Source organism: Sus scrofa, chromosome X (genome assembly GCF_000003025.6).
Source record: "Sus scrofa isolate TJ Tabasco breed Duroc chromosome X, Sscrofa11.1, whole genome shotgun sequence".
In the NCBI taxonomy this organism is placed as follows: Eukaryota; Metazoa; Chordata; class Mammalia; order Artiodactyla; family Suidae; genus Sus; species Sus scrofa.
The window spans coordinates 183,826-197,274 of record NC_010461.5 but is presented as its reverse complement, the minus strand read 5'-3'; the positions used below and the strand labels follow the sequence as shown (position 1 = coordinate 197,274).

Genomic DNA, 13,449 nt, shown 5'->3' with positions numbered 1-13,449 from the left:
GATTAGTAGAAATTACAGATGCGGAACAGAGAAAAAAGCTTGAAAACAAATGAAGAGAGTCTCAGAGAACTCTGGGACAACATGAAACACACCAACATCCGTATTATAGGGGTGCCAGAAGAAGAAGAGAGAGAGAATGGGACAGAAAAAATATTCCAAGAGATAATAGCCGAAAACTTCCCTAACATGGGGAAGGAACCACTCACTCAACTCCAGGAAGCACAACGAGTACCATATAAAATAAACCCAAGGAGGAACACCCCGAGACACATACTAATCAAACTGACCAAAATTAAAGACAAAGAGAAAATCTTGAAAGCAGCTGGGGAAAAGAAACAAATCACAAGGGGACCCCAATAAGGTTATCAGCAGATTTTTCAGCAGAAACTCTGCAGGCCAGATGGGAGTGGCATGATATACTCAACGTGATGAAAGGAACAAACCTCCAACCAAGATTATTCTACCCAACAAGGCTCTCGTTCAGATTTGAAAGAGAAATCAAAACCTCCACAGATAAGCAAAAGCTGAGAGAATTCAGCAACACTAAACCAGCCTTAAAACAAATACTAAAGGAACTTCTCTAGGCAGAAAAGAACAAGAGAAGAAGGAAAGAAAAAAGACCAACATAAACAAATCTAAAGCAACTAATAAAATGGCAATAAGAACATACATACCAATAATTACCTAAATGTTAATGGACTAAATGTGCCAACCAAAAGACATAGACTGGCTGAATGGATACAAAAACAAGACCCATATATATGCTATCTTCAAGAGACCCACTTCACTTCTAGGCACACATACAAATTGAAAGAGAGAGGATGGAAGAAAATATTCTAGGCAAACGGGGATCAAAAGAAAGCTGGAGTAGCAATACTCATATCAGATCAAATAGACTTTAAAATGAAGAATATTTTAAGGGACAAAGAAGGACATTACATAATGATCAAAGGATCAATCCAAGAAGATGATTAACAATTTTCAATATCTACGCACCCAACACAGGTTCACCACAACACATAAGGCAACTGCTAACAACCTTAAAAGGAGAAATCGACAATAACACAATAATAGTGAGGGACTTTAAGACCCCACTTACAGCAAAGGACAGATCAAACAGACAGAAAATCCATAAGGAAACACAGGCCCTGAATGATGCATTACACCAGAGGGACTCAATAGATATTTATAGGACATTCCATCCCAAAGCAGCAGAATACACATTCTGCTCAAGTGCACATGGAACAGTCTCTAAGATGGATCACATCCTGGGCTACAAGTCCAACCTTGGTAGCTCTAAGAAAATTGAAATCATATCAAGCATCTTTTCCGACCACAACACTATAGCTATACAATAGAAATCAACAACAAGAAAAAAACTGCAAAAAACACAAACACATGTTGACGAAACAACATGCTACTCAACATCCAATGCATCACTGAAGAAATCAAAGAGGAAATTAAAAAAGACCTAGGAGCAAATGACAATGAAGATACAACACTCCAAAACCTATGGGATACAGCAAAAGCCATTCTAAGAGAAAAGTTTATAGCAATACAAGCCCACCTCAGAAAACAAGAAAAAGCTCAAAGAAACAAGCTAACTTTACATCTAAAGCAGCTAGAGAAGAACAGACAAGACCTAAAGTTAGTGGAAGGAAAGAAATCATAAAGATCAGAGCAGAAACCAGTGAAATAGAAACAAAGAAAACCACAGAAAAGATGAATAAAACAAAAAGCTGGTTCTTTGAAAAGATCAACAAAATTGATAAACCCCTAGCCAGATGTATCAAGCAAGAAAGAGAGAGGACTCAAATCAATAAAATTAGAAATGAAAAAGAAGTAACAACGGACATCCCAGAAATACAAAGGGTCATAAGAGACTACCATACGCAACTCTATGCCAATAAAACGGAAAACCTAGAAGTGGACAAACTCTTAGAAAAGTACAATCTTCCAAGACTAAACCAAGATGAAATAGAAAAGATGAAAGGACCCATCACAAGAACTGAAATTGAAACTGTGATTAAAATACTTCCAACAAACAAAAGTCCAGGACCAGATGGCTTCACAGGCAAATTCTATGGAACATTCAGAGAAGATCTAACACCTCTCCTTCTGAAACTATTTCAAAAAATTGCAGAAGAAGGGATACTCCCAAACTCATTCTATGAGGCCACCATCACCCTGATACCAAAACCAGACAAAGATACCACAAAAAAAGAAAACTACAGGCCCATTTCACTGATGAACATCAATGCAAAAATCCTCAACCAAATACTAGCAAATTGCATCCAACAATACATTAAAAGGATTATACATCATGATCAAGTGGGATTTATCCCAGGGATGCAAGGGTTCTTCAATATCTGCAAATCCATCAGTGGGATACACCACATTAACCAACTGAAGAATAAAGACCATATGATCCTCCCAATAGACGCAGAGAAAGCCTTTGATAAAATCCAACACCCATTTCTGATGAAAACCCTTCAGAAAGGGGGCATAACGGGAACCTACCTCAACATGATAAAGGCCATATATGACAAACCCACAGCGAACATCATTCTCAATGCTGAAAAGCTGAAAGAATTCCCTCTGAGATCAGGAACAAGACAAGGATGTCCACTCTCGCCACTACTCTTCAACATAGTTTGGGAAGTCCTAGCCACAGCAATCAGAGAAGTAAAAGAGATAAAAGGAATCCAAATTGGAAAGAAAAGAAGTCAAACTATCCCTATTTGCAGATGACGTGATACCATACCTAGAGAATCCTAAAGACTCTACCAGAAAACTGTTAGAGCTCATCCACGAATTTGGCAAAGTCGCAGGAGACAAAATCAATACACAGAAATTGACAGCATTTCTATACACTAACAATGAAAGAGCAGAAAAAGAAATTAGGGAAGCAATCCCGTTTACCATCGCATCCAAAAGAATAAAATACCTAGGAGTAAACCTACCTAAAGAGACAAAAGACCTGTACTCTGAAAACCATAAGCCGCCGATGAAAGAAATCAAAGAGGACACAAATAGATGGAAAGATATACCATGCTCATGGATTGGAAGAGTCCATATTATCCAAATGACTATACTACCTAAGGCAATCTACTGATTCAATGCAATCCCTATCCAATTACCAAGGACATTTTTCACAGAACTCAAACAAAATAGTTTAAAGTTTGTTTGGAAGCACTTTTGGGGGTGGGGGGATGTGCTTGCGCTATGGGATGGAAATCCTGTGAAATCAGATTGTTATGATCATTACACAACTACAGATGTGATAAATTCATCTGAGTAATAAAAAAATAAAAAGAAAAAAAAAGTCAACAATGCATAAAGCCAGTTGTGTGAATGCCATGGCATTTTTTTTTTTTTTTTTTTTTTTGTAGAGCCACACCTGTGGCACATAGAGGTTCCCAGGAGAGGGGTTGAGCTGGAGCTGCAGCTGCCAGCCTACACCACAGACACAGCAACTTGGGATCTGAGCCGTGTCTGCAACCTACACCACAGCTCATGGCAACACTGGCTCCTTAACCCACTGAGCAGGGCCAGGGATGGAATCCGTGTCCTCGTGAATACTAGGCAGGTTCCTACCGCAGAGCTACAATGGGAATGCCTACATTTCTCACATGATATGTGGCTGTTGAGATGAAGGCTTTCAGAGTCTGCAAAAGATTATGGACAAAGACCATCCCAGGACAGAGGAGTCTTTGCAAAGATGAGATGCATGGGGTGATACAGAAGCACGAAGCATGGGGACATCTGGCAAAGCGGGGGGTGGGGGTCAGGTGGGAAAGGGGTCTTGAGCCATGCCTGAGCTATGTCTGAAATGAACACGGTCCTTTTGGGAGAAATGCATGGGAGGGGGCCTGGTGGGTCTCCAGTGACCAACATGCCATGGTGAGAACACATCGTTCCGGAAAGCCAGGGACAGGCGTTAGCCGGTACAAGACCACAGGAGATGGATACAGCTTAATCTTGCACCACAAAGACACACAGAGACCAAGATGGCAGATGGCCCAGGCCTGGGTCGGAAGAAGGGTCTTCTCTGCCATAGCCAAGATGCAGCCTTGTTTTTAAAGAAAGATCTCAGGGAACCAGGAAGTCCAGGTAGGAGCACGTCTCCGGGTCCACCCTGCAATGGCATCTTACCTATGATTGCCGTGTGATAGCCCTGCTTCTTGAGCAAGGCTGCGAAGGTGGTTTCATTCAGAGGGAGACCGGCTGGGACTCCAAGAGATGTGATGACGCGGGAAATTCTATTAGAAGTCATTCCTAAAAGGGAGGTGGGGGAAAAATCATACAGCTAGGATGAGTCAGCGAAAGCGTGGGAGAGCTATGGAGCTTTCTGGAAGGCAGACATGTGCTATCTGATGCTGCTAAGTAGGATATTATAAATCTCACTGGGCATAAAAGCTTCCAGGAGACCGTTAGGCATTGAAGGGACAGCTTCAATGGTTAATTGAAGAAGAGACTGACAATAGCACCTGTGAACAGATGCTCTGTGCCCTCTTAAATCACCCATCCATCACCTGTGCCCATCAGCCACAACCATCCTGCTCCCCTTTCAAAGCACAGGCAGACCCGGTTTTATTGCACTCCACAGATTTTTTTTCTTTTTCATTTTTGTCCAGTTAAAGATTTGGGGCAACCCTGCAGCGAGCAAATTTATCGGCACCATTTTTTCCCAACAGCCTTTGCTCCCCTCGTAATTCAGCATCCCCCTTTGAGAGTGCTCAGAGGATTTCAACCTTCTTATTATGACCACAGGTATGTTGCTACCTGTGATGGGAAACATTTTGATGTTACTACTGGGACTGGCCAAAGGCTCAGAGGAAGGTGAGCATTTCTTAGCCATAAAGTATTTTTGTGTTGCTATGTAGGGCTGAACCTGTGGCATGTGGAAGTTCTGGGATAGGGGTTGAATCGGAGCTGCAGCTGCAGGTCTATACCACAGCCATAGCAACACTGGATCTGAGCTGCATCTGTGACCTACACCACAGCTTGAGGCATCACGGCATCCTTAACCCACTGAAGGAGGCCAGGAATTGAACCCGCGTCCTCCCAGACACTACGTTGGGTTCTCAACCCACAGAGCCACAAGAGGACTCCATAAAGCTTTTTTCATGAAGGTCTGCACATGATTTTTCTTTCTTTCTTTCTTTTCTTTTTTTTTTTTTTGTCTTTTTGCTTTTTTGGGCCACTCCTGCAGCATATGGAGGTTCCCAGGCTAGGGGTCGAATCGGAGCTATAGCCACTGGTCTAAGCCACAGCCACAGCAACATGGGATCCAAGCCACATCTGTGACCCACACCACAGCTCACGGCAATGCCGGATTCTTAACCCAAAAGGCCAGGGATCGAACCCGCAACCTCATGGTTCCCAGTCAGATTCGTTAACCACTGCACCACGATGGGAACTCCTGTACATGTCTGTACACATAATGCCCTCACTCCCTTAGTAGACTACTGCATAGTGGAAACCTCACGTTTATAGGCACTGGGAAACCAAAACATTCGTGTCATCACCTTGCTGTGATATTTGCTTGGTAGAGGGGGTCTGGAACCGAGCCCACCATCCCTCTGGGGTCTGCCATATAACCCAGCCAATCCCCCTCCTAGGTCTGTATCCACAGCACGGAAACGAGGTGTCTACAGAAACACTTGAAGAGGCAATTCACCTTGGTGCTATGCCTAACAGCCAAGCAGCAGGACAAAACTGCACCAGTTGTGGGTTGATGAATGGATAAACAAAACGACAGTTCCATCCATACAATGGCTACACTGTTGCCACAGAAGTGTGACACATCCGACTCATTTTCCTCACCATAGCCTGGATCCAGGCAGACACCTTCAGTTTATTGTTCCCATCCAGGGCAGCTTCCCGTTTATTGTCCTGGGAGAAAGCCAAGCCCGTACCCCGTCACCGGACTCTCTGAATAAGAGCGTCATCTTGAGGTTAGAAAAACCTGACTGAGCTACATGTGTGCGTGTGCCTTGGGGACTTTCCAACACGTCCAGCCATACCTCTGTTTCCCCACATGCTGAGGGGACCGCAGGCTTCCCCGGGTGACGCACCTGATCGGATGGGGTATCTTCCCGTCAGGAAAGCAGATCGGCTGGGCGTGCACATGGAAGCTGCTGAGATATGCTGAGTCAGCTGCACACCTTCCCTGGCCAAGCGGTCCACGTGAGGGGTCCTGGGAGGAGGGAGTCAGGAAGATAGACGGGAGGACAGGTGGTGGAGAGGAGAGAGACAGAGAGGGACACAGAGAGAAAAAAAAAAAAAAAAAAAAAAAGAGAAGAGAGAAAAAAGAGAGACAGAGAGAGAGACAGAGAGAGAGAGAGAAAAGAGAGAACAGAGAGAGAGAAAGAGAGAGAGAGACAGAGAGAGAGCAGAGAGAGAGACAGAGAGAGAAGAGAGAGAGAGAGAGAGAGAAATAGAGACAGAGAGAGACACAGAGAGAGAGAAAGAGAGAGAGAGAAACAGAGAGAAGAGAGAAACAGAGAGAGACAGAGAGGGAGAGAGACAGAGAAGAGAGAGAGAGAAATAGAAAAAAAAAAAAAAAAAAAAAAAAAAAAAAAAAAAAAAAAAAAAAAAAAAAAAAAAGAGAGAGACAGAGAGAGAGAGAAACAGAGAGAGAGAGACAGGAGAGAAAGAGAAACAGGAGAACAAGAAACAGAGAGAGAGAGAGAAACAGACAGGGGAGAGAGAGAGAGTGAGAGAGAGACAGAGAGAGAGAATGAGCAGAGAAATCTGAAAGTAACCAACTTGTCTGTTCACCGCAACTCTCTGAACTCAGAAGGGAAAAAAAAAGCAGAAACCTGCCCACAATGCTCCTTTTCCTTTTCTTCCTTCCCGCCCCCACCCCCCATGAGGGTGAAATACCTACGTTTAGGCAGCTGTTGTTTTGGTAGGACAAGTGCAATTTCCTTTTGCACTGTGGTATCTACTGAGGATTGTATGACCTTTTCAAAAAGGATATAGTGGAGGAGTTCTAGGGGCTGAGTGGGTGAAGGATGGTGGGTTCAATCCCTGGCCTCGCTCAGTGAGTTAAGGATCCAGCATTCCCACAAGCTGTGACATAGCTTGCAGATGCAGCTTGGATCCAGTGTTGCTGCAGCTGTGGCGGTGGCTGTGGCCGGCAGCTGCAGCTCGGATGCAACCCCTAGCCTGGGAACCTCCATGTGCTGCAGGTGTGGTCACAAAAAGAAAAAAAATGTGTGTGTGTGTGTGAGTATCTATACATGTATATATAAATTATATATGTATATATAAAGTATATCTATAAGTACATATAAATAAACTTTAAAAGTATTTATATGTGATATATTAAATATATATTTAACTACAGTTAATATAATTTTATATAACTGATTATAGTCGATGATAATTATACAAATGATTATGCATTTAATTATAAATAAATACATTATATATTTAATTTATAATTAATGATATTAGATCTACAATATTTAAGGGTCTCTGGTTAATTAAGGCTAATCGCTTACAGACCTTAGGTGACTTCAGACCTAAGTAGAAATTCAGACCACACCCTCCACTGATACATGTCTCTGCTCGAGGAGAAGGTGGAAAAACCCTGCTGGGGATGAACTGTACAGATGTCTGGGGGCTGCAGGGAAGCAAAGGGACACATGAGTGGGACAGACTGGTCGTCTGCTTGGGAGAACCTGAAATATAATGAGTCCTAGACATCATGGGAGCCTCGGTGCCTCGGTTTAAGGATGCGCATAGCCACAGCTGCGTCACAGGTCAGCACAGAGGTGAGGGTTCCATCCCTGGCTGGGAACTTCCACATGCGGCAGGTGCAGCCAAAAAAGAAAGCAATAATTAATTTTGACATCTACTTTTTCAGAACAGCTCTTTTTTTTTTTTTTTTTTAAATCCAAATCAGAGATTTGTAGCGTGGGTATACCAGGAAAGAATTCTTCACGTGTATACAGTTCATAGGTCTAATCATGAAGTTCTAAGCTTTCCCTAGGCGTGGCTCATGCAGGAGGTTTCTGTAATCCATCAGAAAGCTCTGAGTTCCTGTTGATGTTTTTCTTTCAGAATGCCCACTGTTCAATTACGACACCTCGTGAAACAGTCTGTTGGCTTCCCCCAATGAGGAAGCATTAAATGATGAGTTGTGAAACTATGCCTAATCTAGGACAAAATCACCCCACCTTACAACAGTCTATATCAAAGAGGGCTTGCTACGTGCCAGGGGACAGTTTAAGGGCTTTGCATGTATGAAATCACAGATAATGCCCTTTCCCTGAGCACTCAATCCCAAAGAAAAACAAGACATGTACACACCAAAAAAAAAACAAAGCAATACAAACCAGACCAAAAACAAAAAACACACAAAAAAAGGACTTCCCATTGTGCCACAGCAGAAAAGGAATCCGACTGGTAACCATGTGGTTGCGGGTTTGATCCCTGGCCTCACTCAGTGGGTTAAGGATCCAGCGTTGCCGTGAGCGGTGGTGTAAGGTCACAGATGCGGCTCCGATCTGGCTTTGCTGTGGCTGTGGCGCAGGCTGGCAGCTACAGCTCCCATTCAACCCCTGGCCTGGGAACCTCTATATCCCGAGAGTGCAGCCTTAAAAAAAAAAAAAAAAAAAAAAAAAAGAAGAAGAAGAAGAAGAAAAAGAGAGAAAAATAAGGCACACAAAGGTCAAGTCACTTCCCCAAGCTGTCACAGCTAGTACGCACAGAACTAAGAATCCACCCCAAAAGTCCTGCAGTGAATATTTGCTTCTTTAACAACAAAAACAAATCAATTTCCTTTTGCCTGTAGAGGCAGTCAGACACCATATGAACTTCCAATGCTGAACGAGGGATGAAAAACATAGGATTCAGGGAGTTCCCATTGTGGCTCAGGGGTTTAAGACCTGGTGTCCGTGAGGATGAGGGTTCAATCCCTCGCCTCGCTCCGTGGGTTAAGGATTCCCCCATTGCTGCAAGCTGCGGCATAGGGCACAGATGCGGTTCAGGTGTTGCTGTGGCTGTGGTGTAGACTGGCAGCTGCAGCTCTGATGCCACCCCTAGCCGGGGAACCTCCATATGCTCTGAGTGTGGCCCTAAAAAAAAAATAAAATAAAACCGAAACACAAAACAGGATTCAGTAAGAAACCATACCTAAGGGTATTGTTGCCATAGCAACCCAGGTCTCCAATGCCAAGGTCATCCACCATTACCAGGACAATATTGGGCTTCTCATCCTTTACCACTTGGGACCGGCAGGTGTCTAAATGGAAACACACCCAAGACAGGCAGAACAAGAGGGTCCTGAAAAGCAAACATGGATATTACAGGCAGGAGCTTGAGGGAGCCACATTCAACTCCAGTCTCCTGGAGACCTCACAGGGCTCCTTGGAGATGCCCACCCTCCCCAGGCACACACAGACGAGGCTCATGAATTTCTCTTGCCAAGTCCTGGCTGCCGCTGTTGAAGGGTACCCGCTGGGCCCGGAGAGAGGCTTTCCTGGGCTCACAATTCAAATACACCATCTGCCCTTCGAGGCGGGGAGTCTGAAAACGTTTACCCGGAGGCAAAGCGCTCCTCCAACAGAAGACGTGAAAACTCAGGAGGTTTGGTCCCTCCCTGGAAAAGGGAACATGTCCTTAGAACTTTCCCTTGATGACCGGCGTCTAAGCATCCCCCCCTCACACCAGAACAGAGACACCTGTGCAAGGAGGAGCTTTGCTGAAAGGACCTTTGCTCGGAGAGAAGAGAAACAAGCAAGGTAAATAAAGATAAAGAGGAGTTCCCACCGAGATGCAGTGGGCTAGGACTCTTGACTGCAGCGGCTCGGGTGGCTGTGGAGGCACAGGTTTGATCCCCGGACCTGCGCAGTGGGTTAAAGGATCTGGCGCAGCTGCGGCTGCAACTCTGCAACGCGGAGACCTTTCATATGTGGCGGCGGGTGCAGCCATAAAAATTTAAAGAAGGGGAGGGGGGAGGAAGAAAAGAAGGAAGGGAGGGGGATTCCACAGAAGAAAGGAGCCGTGAAGAAGGGCCCAGGACCTGAATTCTGCAAAGGGGCCAGCCTGGCATCCAGACACCAATTTTTAGTCCACTTCCACCCCTTTGCTCCATCCCAATTGAAGTGGCACATTCTCAGCAAGGCAGTGAATTCGCTTCCCGCTGGATTCCGACCACCCCCACCCCCCCCCCGCGACATGGCTCTGCAACCCCTGAACACTCAGTTCCAGCGCCAGCTCGTGTTTGTATCTATTTCAAACCCCCTCTCGCATCTTTTCCCCCCCAGAGGAAGGAAAGAAGGTGTCACAGGCCACCCCGCCCGCCCCCAGCTGCTCCTTTATCTGACTCCCAACCAACAGGACCCACGGGAGATGGTGCCTCTCTCTGCGGAACACGAACCTTTTCCCCAGGGCTTTTCCGAATCACCAGCAGGGCAGAGACGCTTTCTATCTGCCCGGAGTTGGTGGCATGGCTGTTCCCATCTCCTGTTTTTACAATATTGCTACAAAAGATTAAGTGTGTTGGAAATGTGTCTCTGTTGGGCTCCACTGCCTCGATCGCTCATCTATTTTTTTATTTTTGGTATAATTGAAATAGAGTCAATTTACTACGTTGTGTTAGTTTCCGGTGTACAGCGAAGTTATTTGGTGTTGTATGCGTGTATATATATATTTTTGTTTTTCTAGTCTTTTGCCTCGTAGTTTATTCTAAGACAGTGGATGCAATGCCCCGTGCTGTGCCGAATACCTGTGTTGCTTCCTATTCTTTCTCAGAGACGCGCTGGAATCAGTCTGAGCGCAGAAGGAAAACATGGCGTTAGGGCCTCTGTCTGGAATACGCAAGTCACCGAGGACCCCAACCTGTCCAGGACACTCAGCAGGCTCAGCCCCTCAAGCCCGACTCCCTTACCTGAAATTCATCACGTCCGTCCAAGCCGCTTCCTGTTCTTTGGCTGAAGATCAAAGGTCCTGGATTTAAAAAAAAAAAAAAAAGGTGTTATGTGCAAGCTTATTAAATTAGGGTGCAGGAATTGCCGCCGTGGCTCATCAGAAACGACTCTGACTGCTATCCCTGCGCACGCAGAATCGATCCCTGGCCTTGCTCCGTGGGTTGAGGATCCCGCGTTGCCGTGGGCGGTCGTGTAGGTGGAAGACGTGGCTTGGATCTGGCATTGCTGTGGCTGTGGTGTAGCCTGGCAGCTGCAACTCTGATTCGACCCCTGGCCTGAGAACCTCCGCATGCTGCAGGGGCGGCCCTAAAAAGACCAAATATATATATATTAATTAAAAAAAAAAAAGTTAGCGTCCATTGTGGATTTCTCTCTGGAATTGGGAGCGGAGGCTCGGCTAACATTCTGAAACTGGATTTCCAAATCTCATGGCATGCACCCTGCATCCAGGACATGCTGGCTCTGTGAGCCTCTTTTTATAGAACTCCTGCTGTGCCAAATGCTAGGGTTACCTGGTTCCCTTTGGCTCCTGAGTAAATTTTCTGACTCCCAACACCTACCTTAAAACATGCCCAGGTGACATGTGAAGAGTCTCAGGAACTGCTGAACCTAAAGGTTTAAGCTCAGAAAGTCTACAGGGCAGATGCATGTGGATCTCCTGAAATGACAAGCTTACCTGACGGATCTACCTCTTCTTTTTTTTGTGTGTGTTAACCCCAATCCAAACCAGGATATGGCAGGATGTTAGGAGAGCTAATCGTTGTATAAAATCGGGGGTAGGGGGTTCGATGAGGACCAAGGAAAATTCATGGCAATCAAAGAAAAGAAAGTTGTGTCTTTCCTCGTACTGGCTATTAAGGGAATGTGTGCTTTAAAAAGATACCAGAACAGCATGCTAATGGCCTCCCCAAAGCAAGTGACAGAGACCCCCCCCCCCAAAAAAAGATAGGGTAAGAAACAGAAAGGAAGGGGGGACCTCAGTCAAATGCTGACGTGGAATCAAATTCTCCATCTGTGAGCTGATCCACTGAGGTCTAAAAAAATAGCCACAGGAGTTTTCAAAATCCCAAGGTCATCTACTGCCCATCGCCACGGGGTGGGGGGGGGAAGGAGAGGAACCTTAAGAAGGGATGTCCCTGCAGCCCCTCTGAACCCACCTGCCAGTAGTGCTGTCACCTGAGCTCTCAGATTTTTGCTCCTTGTCTGCCAGGAGTCCACCTGAGCTCTAGCCCTTCTGATTCCTCTCACTGACACGGAGCTTTGTGCTGCATGGACCACCAGCTCATGCAGCCGGAGGAGGTATGGTGGCTCCCCTCTCTGCTCCTCCAGGTCCTTCACGCCGATATGCAAATGAGGTCACCTGCACCCCTCATTTGCATCTCGTGTTGACAAGTCCAGGGGGGAAAAATGAATTCAGCATAATACCTGCTGCCACCCTTGTCAGAACTGAGTGTTCTGAGCCGTGACTCTCACCAGAGTGATTCATTCTGGTGAAATGAAGCCTGGCTTTCCCAAGGAGGAACGTGCTTTCCCAGTGTGAGGAGCTGGTTGGATTCTGCTTCTTGGATGCTGGTCTCCAGCGTGGCCTTAGGGTGGTCCGGGTGCCTCGAGAAGGAGAGAAGGATACAGCGTCTGCCCTGGGGATCCTTTCTGAATCGCGTCCTACAAGACAGGTCACAGGGAGGGACTGTGGCAAAGAGGCAGTATCCCGATTGGCAATGCCATGCCCCAGATAGTGGCTGTCGTGAAGTCAGAGAAGGAATACCCCATAACCCCTAACCCGGCATTATACATGAGAGGTGGGTATAGAGGAACAAACACGCAGGGACTCTACGCCCAAGGAGAAGTTCATGAGCAGTCAGGCAAAGAAATCAACGAGGTAGGCAAGTTGGGTCTGCCAACCATCTGCATATGCTCCCCCTACACGGCCCTCTTTCACCAGAATACTGCTTTTCCAGATGACAGGTTGTATTAAAATTGTCTCTGTGTGGGACTTGTGGTTGCCAAGGAGGAGGGGGAGGGAGTGGGAGGGATGGGGAGTTGGGGTTCAGAGATGCAAACGGGGACTCTGAGAAGGGATCAGCCATGAGGTCCTGCTGTCCAGCACAGGAAACTCTACAATAAACCATAATTGAAAGGAATAGTTTTAAAAGACTGTATGTGTGTATATATCATGAGATCACTTTCCTGCACAGCAGAAACTAGCACGACAGCTGTAAAGCAGCTGTGCTTTACAAGACACCTTCATAGCAACAGGGCTGCCACTAGAGAGTCTCAGACTGAGTGAAACAAGTCAGAGAAAGACACACACCACATGGCATCAATTCTATGTGGCACCTAAAATATGGCACCAACGATCTTCTCTGCAGAACAGAAAGAGACGCACAGCCACAGAGAACAGACTTGGGGTTGCCAAGGGGAGGGGGAGGGAGTGGGATGGACGGGGAGTTTGGGGTCCGTAGATGCCAACTTCAACCTTGAGAATGGAGATGCCATGAGCTCC

At 45.9% G+C, this 13,449-nt stretch overlaps 1 protein-coding gene across 1 annotated transcript in view; it reads right to left on the bottom strand.

Moving 5' to 3' along the window:
- The window catches only part of LOC100621771 (arylsulfatase F-like), a 35,127-nt gene extending 22,829 nt beyond the window's left edge, over positions 1-12,298 (bottom strand). The window contains exons 1-5 of the mRNA XM_021080179.1: positions 12,104-12,298; positions 10,907-10,965; positions 9,151-9,300; positions 6,081-6,202; positions 4,156-4,278 (exon numbers count right to left, since the gene is read on the bottom strand). Coding sequence (XP_020935838.1) covers positions 4,156-4,278; positions 6,081-6,202; positions 9,151-9,300; positions 10,907-10,917 — 406 coding nt within the window. The 5' untranslated portion in view covers positions 10,918-10,965; positions 12,104-12,298. The remainder of the gene's footprint in view (positions 1-4,155; positions 4,279-6,080; positions 6,203-9,150; positions 9,301-10,906; positions 10,966-12,103) is intronic.